This window comes from Colius striatus, chromosome W (genome assembly GCF_028858725.1).
Source record: "Colius striatus isolate bColStr4 chromosome W, bColStr4.1.hap1, whole genome shotgun sequence".
NCBI classification, from domain to species: Eukaryota; Metazoa; Chordata; class Aves; order Coliiformes; family Coliidae; genus Colius; species Colius striatus.
The window spans coordinates 22,103,134-22,115,855 of NC_084789.1; the positions used below are offsets into that span (position 1 = coordinate 22,103,134).

A 12,722-nucleotide genomic window follows, 5' to 3' on the forward strand; every position below is an offset into this window, starting at 1 on the left:
CTTGATGAATATCTCTGACGTGGATTCTTCACCACGGTTGCAGTTTCTGCAGTTGCAGGGTCCCTCTCTCGGGACAAGGCCTCTTCTGGGCATAAGTTTAATGAGCTGCTTTGTCGTGGGTTCCTCCCCACAGTTACAGCTGTGGATATTGGGTCTCTTCCTCGGGACACGGCCTGCTCCGGCCATAGTGATAAAGGGTCCCTCCCTCGGGACACGGACTCCTCCAGCCAAAATCACTGTCCCTGACTCGGGGCCTTTAATGAAGTGAATCGCTGCCCCTGGTCTGGGGCCAGCTTTAGCAAAATGAGTCTCTGCCCCTGATGCGGGCTCATTATCAAGATGAGTCTCTACCGCCGATGCAGGGTCTTTAAAGAAATGAAAATAAATCTCAGCTTCAGCAGTTCTCTCCATAGAATGCAGGGGAGTCTCTGCTCCAGCACACCTCCTCCTCTCTTTCATCACTGACCTTGGAGTCCACATGGTTGTTTCTCTCACTGTTCCTACTCCTTGCACCACCACCAGCCAGAAAAAGAAGGGGCAGAAGAAGGAAAGAAGATGGAGGAAGAAAACCTCCCCTTCAGGCGTCTTCTTAAAAAGTGATCGTGGAGGCGTCTAATTGGCTCAGCCCCAGAAGTGGGTCTGGCTCTGAGCTGGGGAGAGTTGCGAGCAACTCCTTACAGGAGCCATCTTTACAGCCCCTTCCCCCTTACCAGAAAAGGCTGTCATGTCAAACCATGACAAGCACTGATAATTACTTCTGGAAACTCTTGAGGTCTGTTTGCTATTTGCTGTCACGTGCTAAATGAGTGGGGTTAGCCCAGTCCCAGCAGACAGGTGCCTCTATCAGCACACAGCTATATGTGGCACTGACTGTCATCCCTGTCAGAAGGCTTAAAGGTAGGTGTTAAGAACTGAATGAGTCAGACTTGTCCCCTCCCTCCTTCTCTTCCAGCTGTATAACTGGTATGTGTGTGTGTGTTTACAGAGCAATATCCTCTGCTTGGCAATGACAGTCAGCTACTGGTAGCTGAGGATAACTTGGGCCAGTAAATATCCCCCACTAAATTGGAAATGATAAATGGTCTGAAGCTGGAGGAAAATGAGATGCCTGGGTGTTTTTCCTGTCATGCTGTTGACACATCCTCCTTTCACTGCAAAGAGTTGAAGTGTGAAGCCTGTGATGTTACCCAGCCCAGTGAATGTTATTTCCCAACTGCCTAGAGTTGGTGACTCTGTACACATAGGTTAATTTCATAGAATGGTAGGGTTGGAAGGGACCTTTAGAGATCATCTAGTCCACCCCCCCTGCAGAAGCAGGTCCACTTAGCATCAGGAATGTGTTCAGGTGGATCTTGAAGACCTCCAAGAAAGGAGACTCCACGCCCTCCCTGGGCAGCCTGTGCCAGGGCTCCGTCACTCTCACAGTGAAATAGTTTTTCCTTATGTTTATATGGAATTTTTTGTGTTCCAACTTCATCCTATTATTCCTTGTCCTGTTGCTAGATACCATAGAAAAAAGGGATGTCCCAACCTCCTGACACCCACCCTTTAGATATTTATAAATGTTAATAAGATCTCCCCTCAGTCTCCTCTTTTCCAGACTAAACAGCCCCAGTTCCTGCAACCTTTCCTCATATTAAAGATGTTCCAGTGTTCTCTGTCCCTCTTCAGTTGAGAAGTCCAGAACTGGACACAGTACTCCATTCAGCCAGCTCTCGATCCACCTCACTGTCCACTCATCCAAGCCACACTGCCTGAGCTTTCTGATGAGGATGTTATGGGAGACAGTGTCAAAAGCCTTGCTGAAGTCAAGGTAGATGACATCTGCTGCTCCCCCCTCATCTAGCCAGCTGGTTACGCACTCATAGAAGGCTATCAGGTTAGTCAAACAGGATTTCCCTTTGGTGAATCCATGTTGACTCCCCTGATAACCACCTTTTCCTTCATATGTTCAGTTATAACATTCAGGATTAATTGTTCCATCATCTTTTCAGGGATGGAGGTGAGGCTGACTGTAGTTTCCTAGGTCGTTCTTCCTGCCCTTTTTGAAGACTGGAGTGACATTGGCCTTTCTCCAGTCCTCAGGAACCTCGCCTGTCCTTCATGATTGTTCAAAATTGTTGATTGTTGTTAGTTTGTCAGTTCCCAACTACAAGCCCTGATGCAAATAATTCTCCTCAGGCAAACCTGTTTCTGAACAGAAATGCTCATCCCAAGGATTTACTCTCATGACCTCTTGCTTTTCCTCTTTCCAGCTGCATCCTCGGGGAACTGTTTACCAAGAAGCCTATTTTTCAAGCTAATCTGGAACTGGCTCAACTTGAATTAATCAGGTAAAGCATTGTACGTACATGCCTATGAGAAGAGGTACTGCAGAAACTGCTCGTGCACACGATCTCTGTGTTTAAGAGCTCTCCTGTAACCTGTCTGCAAAATTAGACCAGCAAGGGACTGTAACTGTAAATGTGAATGGGCATGGACACCTAACTAATGTCAAGGATATGACTGCTAATATATGCACCTTCAGTAAACTTTGTTGTTGTTAGTAAACCTAAATTACATCTCACTGAAAATTCGTCATGTTGGATAGTTTATAAACTTAAGGTAGGTTTTTTTCCTCTTCCTGATAACCCTCATCTTAAAGAAGACGTATTTAATCTCCATTGAAGTGTGTCCAGACCTAGGTTATTGGGGTACGGTGAGTTGCTCAGAAGGGAGTTTTTTTCACCCTGGCTGTTCTCCTAGCTCTGTTCAACTGCTGATCAACCTCTGCTTTTCTGGTTCTCAGCCGGCTCTGTGGGAGCCCTTGTCCAGCGGTGTGGCCTGATGTCATCAAGTTGCCCTACTTCAACACTATGAAACCCAAGAAGCAATACCGCAGGCGCCTGCGTGAGGAGTTCTCCTTGTGAGTTGGTAGAAGAGGAGTTAAGTGACTGCATGGGAGTTATGGCCTTCTGTTTGGTTGTGTGACTTATCTGCTATCCTTTGGTTCTTGTTTACTGGCAGGATAAAGCAGTACTTCCCCTGCTTACCTCCTGCCCTCAGGCAGCCCTCTCCAGGAGGGCTTCTCCCATCTGAGGAAGGCTGGAATGGGGTCATTGTCCCTTTTTCTGAAATATCTGATCTGCCACAGATGCTTGTTGGAGGGGTTCCCTGCCTCTGCATGCTCACGCACTTGGGAAGCACACTTCAGTGTGAGACTATCTGACCTCAGAGACAGAGAATCCCAGAATGGTGGGGGTTGGAAGTGCCCTCCAGAGCTCATCCAGCCCAATTCCCTGCTAAAGCAGGTTCCCCTCGATCAGGGGGCACAGGAACATGTCCAAGTGGGTTTGGAAACCTCCCAAGAAAGAGACTCCACACCTTCCCTGGGCAGCCTGGGCCAGGATCCCTCACCTCAACACCAAAGATGTTTCTCCTTGTGTCCCAGTGGAACTTCCTGTGTTCCAGCTTGTGCTTGTTACCCTTTGTACACACTCTCTGGAGGGAGAGTATGATTGTGTGATAATCCTGTGGGGTTTGTAGCAGAGTTGCTCTTCATAAATGGCCAAAATCAGACTGAAAAATCACCTGTCTGAGGCCTGTTCTGTCAATGTCTTTGAGCTGCAGCATCACAGAGTAATCAATGTTGACTGCAGGGATTTCTCTTATGCCTGAGCTGTTTCTCTGAAAGCAGCCTTCTCCCCCTGCTCAGAGCAGCCCCTTATCTCAGCCCTGTTTCCAACTCTCTGCGCAGCATTCCTTCGTCTGCTCTCGACCTGCTGGACCACATGCTGACGCTCGACCCCGGCAAGCGCTGCACGGCAGAACAGGCCCTGCAGAGTGACTTCCTTAAGGACGTTGACCTCAGCAAAATGGCACCTCCAGAGTAAGTTCCAGCTGGCATCTCCCACTGCAGTGGGCTCTGCTAATGAGCTTTGGGAAGGAGCCACTGCCTTGGCCTTGGGGTTTTTTCAGTCAGAATTAAGTTACGATTTCTAGGTTCTTTTCTCAACTGCCCTTGTATTTTGTCATATGGCTGAGCAGATAGCTCTTCCTGTGCTGTTGACTTTCTGCCAGAAAACATGCTGGTTTTATAAAGCTCAGTTTAATGCTAGTAAGGTGAAACTCTTGTTATAAGACATGCAGGAGTAGCTTGTAGCTTATCCCTGTCCTCTGTGCCATGGAGGACTGTTCAGGCCTTGTTTGTGCTGCTTTTTAATTGCCTAGAAAGTGCCTGTTGAGCAGTCTCACGCTGCAGCTCTCTTCTCCTCCTCTAATCAGCAGATTATAAAGCCCCTCTCTATCTGCTTTGTGTGCCAGTACAGCAGTAGCTTGTGAGATTTCTGTTTCATTTAGAGTTACTGAAGGCAGCAGCTTTCTGAAAGCCACGAGACACTCAATGCTTGACAGACTTAAGCTCTTGGGAGCTTGTGTAACATTGTAGCTAACCCAATCCAATTGAGGGGTGAGAATCCAGTGCAAATTAAATTATTCTCATGCAGTTAGGCTGCTTTTCCTGATGCTAAGCCTTACCCGTTCTTGGTTGCAGTCAGAGGAACATCTGTGCATCTTTTCTGGCACCAATGACTTTCTGTGGTCTTTGGGGATCAAATTGGTTTTGTTGCTTTGTTTTTTAACTGCCAAGTGTTGTTCTTTTCCAGCCTTCCCCACTGGCAGGATTGCCATGAGCTGTGGAGCAAGAAACGCCGACGACAGCGGCAAAGTGGGATTGCAGTGGAGGAGCCACCCGTATCAAAAGTTTCTAGGAAAGAAACTACCTCTGTTACAAGCACAGACACTGTCAAAAACAACAGTAATCCTGTGCACCCACAGCCTGCCCAGCTCAAAACAGAGGCTGGTGCTGGAGATCCAGTAGGTCAGTGCCCACTCTGGTCTGTAAAAGGCTCCTCTTGATGTGTTATTTCTCTGCTCTCACTACTCTGGGTGTGGGAGGCTCATGTCTGTTTCCAAGCCATTCTGTCTCTTTTGCCTCCATCTCTACAGAAAGGATATTTCAAAGTCCTACTATTCTGACCTTCCCCCCACACACACCTTTTTTTCACCTCTGCTGTGAAAACTATTGTCTGCAGAACATTCTGACCAGTCTTCAGAAGACACTCAGTGATGAGCTGACAATGAGTATGTTCTGTGAGTTCACAGAGGACAATGAGAGGAGTCACTGGTAGGCCAGAGGAGTAACAGTTAAGAGGCTGGAAGGTACAGTATGTAAAGGGTGTGCAAATCAGCTGAAGTTTGATTTTATTGATTGCATAATGTAAAGGTGAGGTGTGGAATGTGACAGGCTGGTGTCTGGTGGGCAAAAGTGTACATTATTGTGCTTTACTTGTTGATCAGTTGGTCATAAAGATTTACAGGACCAGGACTTGTACACTGTTTCCAACACTGTGACCAATCTTCCTGCCTCTAGAAATTAGTTGGAGGGGAGGTACTTTGATTCCTGTGAGTACAGAGAGGTACAAAGCTGCCCAGACCACACTGATTGTTCTGTAGGAGCCTTATAAAAAACACGGATATGGACTAAAGCTTCCTTTGTGTCAAATGTGCTGACAAGTAAAGAGGAAGAGAGTTCTTGCTCCAGGGAATGTGCAATCCATGTGTCCAAGGAAACAAACATAGCAGATGGACAAAAGGTGGTGGTTGGATTAACAAGCAGCTGAATAAAGTGAATGTAGTGTTCTTAGTTGCCTACCAGCAAGAAGAGCTTAATTTTAAGCTTCTAAAACCAAACTTTTGTACCCTTCTTCCCCAAAAGTTTGACTTATCATGTCAGTGTGAAGGGACACCCCTGCCACTTGTCACTCCGGAAGCTCTGCTCCAGCATGATGTAAAGGGAGACGATGTCACTCGAGTTGTATTTTAAGCTAACATGGATACTTGCAGATCAGGACAGTCTCTTCTGTGATCCCAGGACAGCTTTCAGCAAGGAATTACCTTCTGCTGGGCCTAATTTATTGTGCTGTGTCAGTGGAACATACCCTTCCTCCATCCCAAACAGCAGCATCCTGGGAAAACCTGCTCTGGTGCCTCAGGGGTCTCACTCAGGGCTACACTGCTGGGTCAGAACAGCAAGGCTGAAGTGGACTGAGGGTTCCCATCTTCATAGTTTTGGGCCTCTGACTATGAGACAGACACTGAGGAGTTGGAGCGTGGCCAGAGCCGGGCAGTGGAGCTGGGGAAGGGGCTGGAGCACAAGTCTGATGGGGAGCAGCTGAGGGCATGAGGGTGTTCAGCCTGGAGAGGAGGAGGCTCCCAAGTGACAAGTGATAGGACAAGAGGAAATGGCCTCGGGCTGAGGGGGGCCAGATTGGAGATTAGGGAGAATTTTTTCCCTGAGAGGGTTATCAGCCCCTGTCCCAGGCTGCCCAGGGAGGTGAGGGAGTCCCCATCCCTGGAGCTATTGCAAAGCTGTGGAGCTGAGGTGCTGAGGGCCATGGGTTAGTGGTGGACTGGGCACTGTGAGGGCAGGGGTTGGACTCCAGGAGCTTAAAGGGCTTTTCCAACAATTTTCCAACAATTTTATGATCTACAGACTTGCTGCCATAACTGGTGGTGTCCTGGTGGCTGGGCTGGTTTAAGCGGTTCTGTTGAAAGGTTTGCAGGGGTGGTGGCTGACAGAGCAGGAACCAGCTGTAGCCCTGGGTGAGTGCAGTGTGTGTGTGGTGCCACGGGGTGCTGCTGCAGAGCTTCTCAGAGCTCATCACAGTCTAGAGGGGGCAAGCTGATGGTGGAAATCTGAGCCAACTCTCATGGAATACTCCTCCTGGAGCCTCTGTGCTTTCCAGCAGAAAAGGACCTGGGGGTGTTGGTCATCAGTGGCTGAACATGAGCCATCAGTGTGCCCAGGTAGCCAGGAAGACCAATGGCATCCTGGCTTGTGTCAGAAATGGTGTGACCAGCAGGACCAGGGCAGTGAGTGTCCCCCTATGCTGAGCCCTGGTGAGGCTGCAGCTTGAGGGCTGTGTTCAGTGTTGGGCCCCTCATTGCCAGAGGGACACTGAAGGGCTGGAGCGTGACCAGAGCCAGGCAGCAGAGCTGGGGAAGGGGCTGGAGCACAAGTCTGATGGGGAGCAGCTGAGGGAATGGGAGTGTTCAGCCTGGAGAAGAGCACTCTGCAACTCCCTGACAGGAGGTTGTGGTGAGATGGGGCTTGGTCTCTGCTCCCTGGTAACAAGTGACAGGACAAGAGGAAATGGGCTCAAGTTGCCCCAGGGGAGGTTTAGATTGGAGCTGAGGAAGAACTTTTTCCCTGAGAGGGTTGTCAGCCCCTGTCCCAGGCTGCCCAGGGAGGTGGGGGAATCCCCAGCTCTGGAGCTATTGAAAAGCCATGGAGCTGAGGGCAATGGGTTAGTGGTGGGCTGGGCACTGTGAGCGCAGGGGGTGGACTTCCTGAGCTTAAAGGTCTTTTCCAAGCAAACAGTTTTCTGATTCTCTGATTCCACTGGCCCTAGGGACAGGGAAAAGTGGTTTTTTTAGGATGTGCATTGTCATGATGACAAAGCAATGTGATGTAGCTTTGCCTGACCTTCCTGTGATGCTTCTTGTGTGTCCTGCAGGCCTTGGAGAAATCACCCAGCAGCTGAATCAGAGCGAACTAGCTGTCTTACTGAATTTGCTGCAGAGCCAGACTGATCTGACCATCCCACAGATGGCTCAGCTGTTGAACATACACTCTAACCCAGAGATGCAGCAGCAGTTGGAGGCTCTCAACCAGTCCATCAACGCCCTGACAGAAGCCACAACTCAGCAGCACGAGTCTCGGGCAGCGATAGCGGCAGAGGAAGCCATAGAAGAGCCACCCACAGAGACCCAGCTACCAGAGGAAACAGTGACTCCAGAAGCAGCCAGTGTTCAGGGAGATATGCAGAATGTGCTGGCAGTTCTGCTGAGTCAGCTGATGGAGAGCCAGGAGCCCACAATAACCCTGCAGGAGAGCAATGGGGAGAAGAGTAGCGAGCAAGAGCAACGGGGGCCAGAGGAAAGTACAGGTAAATAATCACGGCCATTGCCTGTGCAAACTGGCTGCCATGCACTTGGTTGAACAGTTCAAGTGTTCCATCAGAGTGCCTCTGGTTTAACTGTGGCCAGGAGGAAGCCAGACACCTTTGAGTGGTGTGATGGGGTGTGGATGGGAGGTGCTGAGTGCTAGAATGTGATCAAGCCTGAGAAAGCAGCTGACTCCCTCACTGTAGTAAGTGCTGGACTGCTCAGGAGATTTTCACAAAAAGCCAAAACATAGAAATACTTAATGCTCTGCTTCACACTCCCAAAGCATGTAAAATCCACTGTGAATGGGTCAGTGAAGATCAAGGATTTGTTTCACCCAAAAGCCAAAGAAAAAAAAACTTTGGAGGCTCATCTTTTTCCCAATACCCCCAGTAATCAGTTAACACATCCAGGTAGTTCTTTTGCACAGGATGTTGAATCTCTGCAGGTTTTCCCATCTTACTGTTTGTCCCAGTTCTTGTTTTCACTATTTCCTTCCTACCCTCTCAAAAAAATCCACCCAAATAAAATAAGAGAGATGCAGAGATGATTTTAAAGACCATGAGAACTGCAATCCTGGAGAATGCTGGAACGGGAGGGATGGTGACAGCTTGTGCAGCCAGCTTTGCTGTGCCTGGTAGGTTTTTTTTGGTTTGGTTTTTTTTTTTGAGTCCTGAAATTCAGTACCTTCCAAACCAGAGCCTAATGGCTGGTTCTGGTAGAGAAACACAAGATGTGTCTAACAGACCCCATTGTCTGGCTGAACTCCTGGCTTGTCCTTTTCAAAGGTGAGTGTAAATATCTCCATGTCTCTTTTTGTTTCTCTTTGATTCTATTTTTGGGTTTTTTTGAACTATTAGCAACATCCTGTGACGACCTCACCAAATTCTAGAAGCACCTCCTGAGTAATGTCTCAGACTCTACGGGGAGCCTCTTTTAGCCCGATACCCAACTCCTCTGCAATGTAGCTGAACGTGCTGTGTTCTTGTGCCTTCAATACACTCACCCACCACAAGCCATTTGTGATTGTGCTTTTTTGGGGATGGCTTGGGTTTGGGTTTCTTTTTTTTGTGCCCTAGCACTGGAAGATAACTAGGTTATTGTAGAGCAGCTTTGATTTCAATAACATTGTTCTCTGTTGATAGTGATTTTAAATGATGATTAATCTTTAAATGATGTCCTCAAATCAGCTTGGCTTTCAAATTACCTGAAGATTGTTCCTCTGGATTTCAATACAATCGAGTTTTCAAGTGGACTGACTGATAACGGGTGGAGGAGTGGTCCTGGAAGACTACTGGTTTTCACAATAAAGTTTGACCTTTTTAATAACCATTTTTGCCCATGGTTTGAGGATCTGATTCAAACAAGGTGTTCATGGCCTCTCATGTCATCGCCAGCAATCACTTGAATCATCTTGTAGCTCACCCTTTTTGTGGATGAAGGAGCTGGAGTCAGTTGAGTTTGAGTTGTGTGTTGCTCTGCAGGAGTCAGGACTGGTTTTGAGGGCCCAGCTGGCACACTGCATCCTCCCCTCTGTGGTGGCCCTTCTAACCTTGGTACTGCTTTGGCAGGGGGAGGGCCAGAGCTCTGCCCTCACTTTTCCTACCCTCAACCAGGCTGCTTTGCTCTTCCTACTGTCTCAAAAACAGAAATGCAAAGTAGGGCAAGCATGGTCATGGTGGGGAGATGAAGGGTGCTTTTGTTATGGCTAGGAGGGGTCCTTTGGAAATCAAAATCCATGTGAGTTTAGGTCTGATTTGGGGGATAGGGGCTGGGAATGAAAGGGGTGGGAGGTCCAAAGGACTTTTTTCAAGCTCCAGAGAAGTCTGTATGTTACATGCAAATATCTGTGGGTTGATATTTGCACTGTGTGCTAGAAATGTGCTTTGTAAAGAGGTCAAAAGGCAGGCACAGCAGGGCCCTGCTGTGCTGAGGTGTGCCCCCTCCCCTCCGTCATGCATGAGCACAGTCATACCTGTGTGTTTGGGGTTGGTTTTGGTGGGGTTTGTTTTTTCTCTTTAACCCACCACCAGTTCAGGGCCAGTCTCAGGCAGTACCTGGTGAGGTCCTCTGCTTTCAGGAAATGTGTGCTGGTGGAGGCCTTTGCTGCAGGAGCAGGAATTCCCTCAGGTGCCTATGTGTTAGGACAGCTGTTACAGCCTCCTTGGGTGCAGGGGGAGTGGTGATGACAACGTGCCTTGATGTCAGCTTTTAAAACCCTCAGCCTCTTTCCCAGCACGGCCTAGAGTGCGGATTGTCACAGTAGGCTGGTTTGGAGGTTGTTGGTGTTTGTTTTCTTATATCTTGTTTTGCATGATGTTTTAATTGAGATGGTGTTTAAAAGAAGTAACCCTTCCACAGCGTGTCCTCCTTGCATTCGTCCACCAGAGAAAAGATCCCCCGAGCCCCCCAGACCACCGCTGCCGCCTCTCTCCGAGGGGAATCTCTCCAGTGCGGCTCAAGAGCTGAACCCGGCCGTGACGGCTGCTCTGCTCCATCTCTTTTCCCAGCAAGAGACGGAATCCCTGGGCCACGCCACGCAGGAACACCAAACCTCCAGAGCCCTGGACTACGGCAGGTCCCACTCCTCTAGGACATACAGCACCGAGGGCTCCGAGGGGGGATTTGGTACTGAGGAGCTGAATTTGGGCCAGACATTACTAGAACCCTCTGCCCAACCTCTGGGGAAAAGCAGGACCTTCATGGGCTCTGTGAGCCACCTCGGGGAGACAAGCAATTACCAGGGCACAGGATCTGTCCAGTTTCCAGGGGACCAGGACCTCCGTTTCGCCAGAGTCCCCATCACCGTACACTCGGTTGGGCAATCTTTTACAAAAGCCGAGGGGAGCAACACCACCACCACACTGGGACATCCAGAGGCCAAAATCCAAATTTACAGCGAGCTGGGCTCCGGGACAGCAGGTTCCAGCGGGGCAGGAACAACTCCCAGCTGGGGGGCCCCAACACAGGCCACTTCTTACAGGAAGACATACCGTGGTCCTGGCCGAGTGCCTCCGCGGGGGGGACGGGGGAGAGGGGTTCCGTACTGAGCTGCGCCTCTCGCGCCGGCCCTCCCCTCCCTCGTCTTTCTCCCTTTAGCCACATGCCAGTTTCTTTTCTTTACATTTGTTGGTTTGGGTTTTTTTTTGCCAGAGCAAGGTCTCATCCACATTTCAGCTGCTGCAGAGCTCCCCGTTGTATCCCTTGCTAGGCTGCCTCACCATGAGAGTCCCTACTTGGGTGTCTCGCTGTCTCGCTTGGTTAGTGACAGAGACAAAAAAAACACCCCAATGAAATAAAACTCTACTGTAACAGGCAGTGAGCTTTCTACCCTGAGCCTAAAAAATCAGGAGGAATGAAACAAACCCAACCACAGAGGAAAGAAGGAAATAAGGAAGAAGTGTTTTGGGCAGCAGTGCTTCTTGGAGGGGGAAGTGTAGGTGGTGTGCAGGTAGGGCTGGGGTGGAAGAGCCTGCTTCCCAAAGCAATCTTTTTGAGGGTGTTGGCTTTTGGTTTGTTGTTTTGCTGTTTTTTGGGTTTGGTTTTTTTTTCCTAATCCATTTTAAAAAAAAAAATGAAAGAAATGGGAATATATTGCTGCACAAGCACCTGGATCAGTTGTCCTGGCTGTGCAGCCCTGTACTGTGGCTCATACCCTGTTTATCCTGATGTCAGGCCAACCCTCTCCTCTGCTGCCAGCCCTGCCCAGGCAGCCCTGGGCCAGCTCCTCCATCTTGCCTTAGTGAGTTGGTAAAGGATCTCTGTGGGGGTTGAAGCTCTCCCACCAGAATTTTACAGGGACAATTGTCTTGGGTTTTTGAGGTTTCTTTAGTCTCTTCTTATTTTGAAGAGTCAAAGAGAATACCTCACTTAAAAATCTGTATTCCTTTGTCATTCCTAACTTCCCAAACACTTTAAGAATTAAAAGAAAGGGGAAAAAAAAACAAAACAAAACCCACACAAAAACCCCACCCAACCTGTAGGAGAATCTTTCATCCCCCCAGGGTTAGGGCTTGTGTGTCCTATCAGGGTCAGCTGGTCTCAGAGGCAGCTCCTTGCTCCTTGGAGCCTTCCCAGCCCTTCCTCTCTCATTTATCTAAGCATATCTATTTTTTGTTGTTGCCAAGGGAGTATTGACAATGAATTTTCTCCTGCAGACATTGCCATGTTGTCTATTTCAATGAGACTTAAACAAAAGAGCTGAAATAAAACAAAGGTACTTATTGATGAGCTTTTTTTTTTTTTTTCTGAGTAGGCCTTTCCTGTAGAAACCAGATGGGGCTTTTGATTTTAGAGATGAGGGTTCTGAGATGTTAAATGAGTGGGGGGCTGAGAGAGCTCTTGCTACCACCAGAATTTGATATAATTCCTTTTTACACAGAGAGAGAAATTTAAAAAACCCAGCACCCGAATGGGTGGTTCTTCTCTAGAGGAGGAGGACCTGCCTTGCCCAAGTGGCAGGACAGAGCAGGGGGAGAAAATAAGTGTCTGGTGCTGAGTGAGGGAGGAATGGCTTATGGAGCATTGAGTCAGCACCTGGGAGTGCAAACTTTCAAGTGTAAATTTGTTGGTTTGAGGTGTCTGAGGCACCTACCATCTGTCCCCACAGGCCAGCCTGTGTCAAGAGGTGCTTCTGGGATCCCACACAAGCTGGTTTTCCCCACTCTGGTCCAAGCCCACTGCCCACCCTGAGGAGGTTTGTCAGAGCCATGACTTTGGCAGGGACCACTTGCTCT

At 48.8% G+C, this 12,722-nt stretch overlaps 1 protein-coding gene across 3 annotated transcripts in view; it reads left to right on the plus strand.

The window, feature by feature from the left end:
- Positions 1 to 12,209, plus strand: part of LOC133628654 (cyclin-dependent kinase 12-like) — a 32,496-nt gene extending 20,287 nt beyond the window's left edge. Inside the window, exons 9-14 of one of the 3 annotated variants that reach the window (XM_062017065.1) lie at positions 2,256 to 2,333; positions 2,789 to 2,905; positions 3,737 to 3,868; positions 4,644 to 4,858; positions 7,557 to 7,988; positions 10,348 to 12,209. In XM_062017065.1, coding sequence (XP_061873049.1) covers positions 2,256 to 2,333; positions 2,789 to 2,905; positions 3,737 to 3,868; positions 4,644 to 4,858; positions 7,557 to 7,988; positions 10,348 to 11,036 — 1,663 coding nt within the window. In that variant the 3' untranslated portion in view covers positions 11,037 to 12,209. Of the gene's footprint in view, positions 1 to 2,255; positions 2,334 to 2,788; positions 2,906 to 3,736; positions 3,869 to 4,643; positions 4,859 to 7,556; positions 7,989 to 9,176; positions 9,744 to 10,347 lie in introns of those variants that run through there. The other 2 variants (XM_062017066.1, XM_062017068.1) reach the window with 2 other exon arrangements.
- The last annotated feature ends 513 nt before the right edge of the window (positions 12,210 to 12,722 follow it).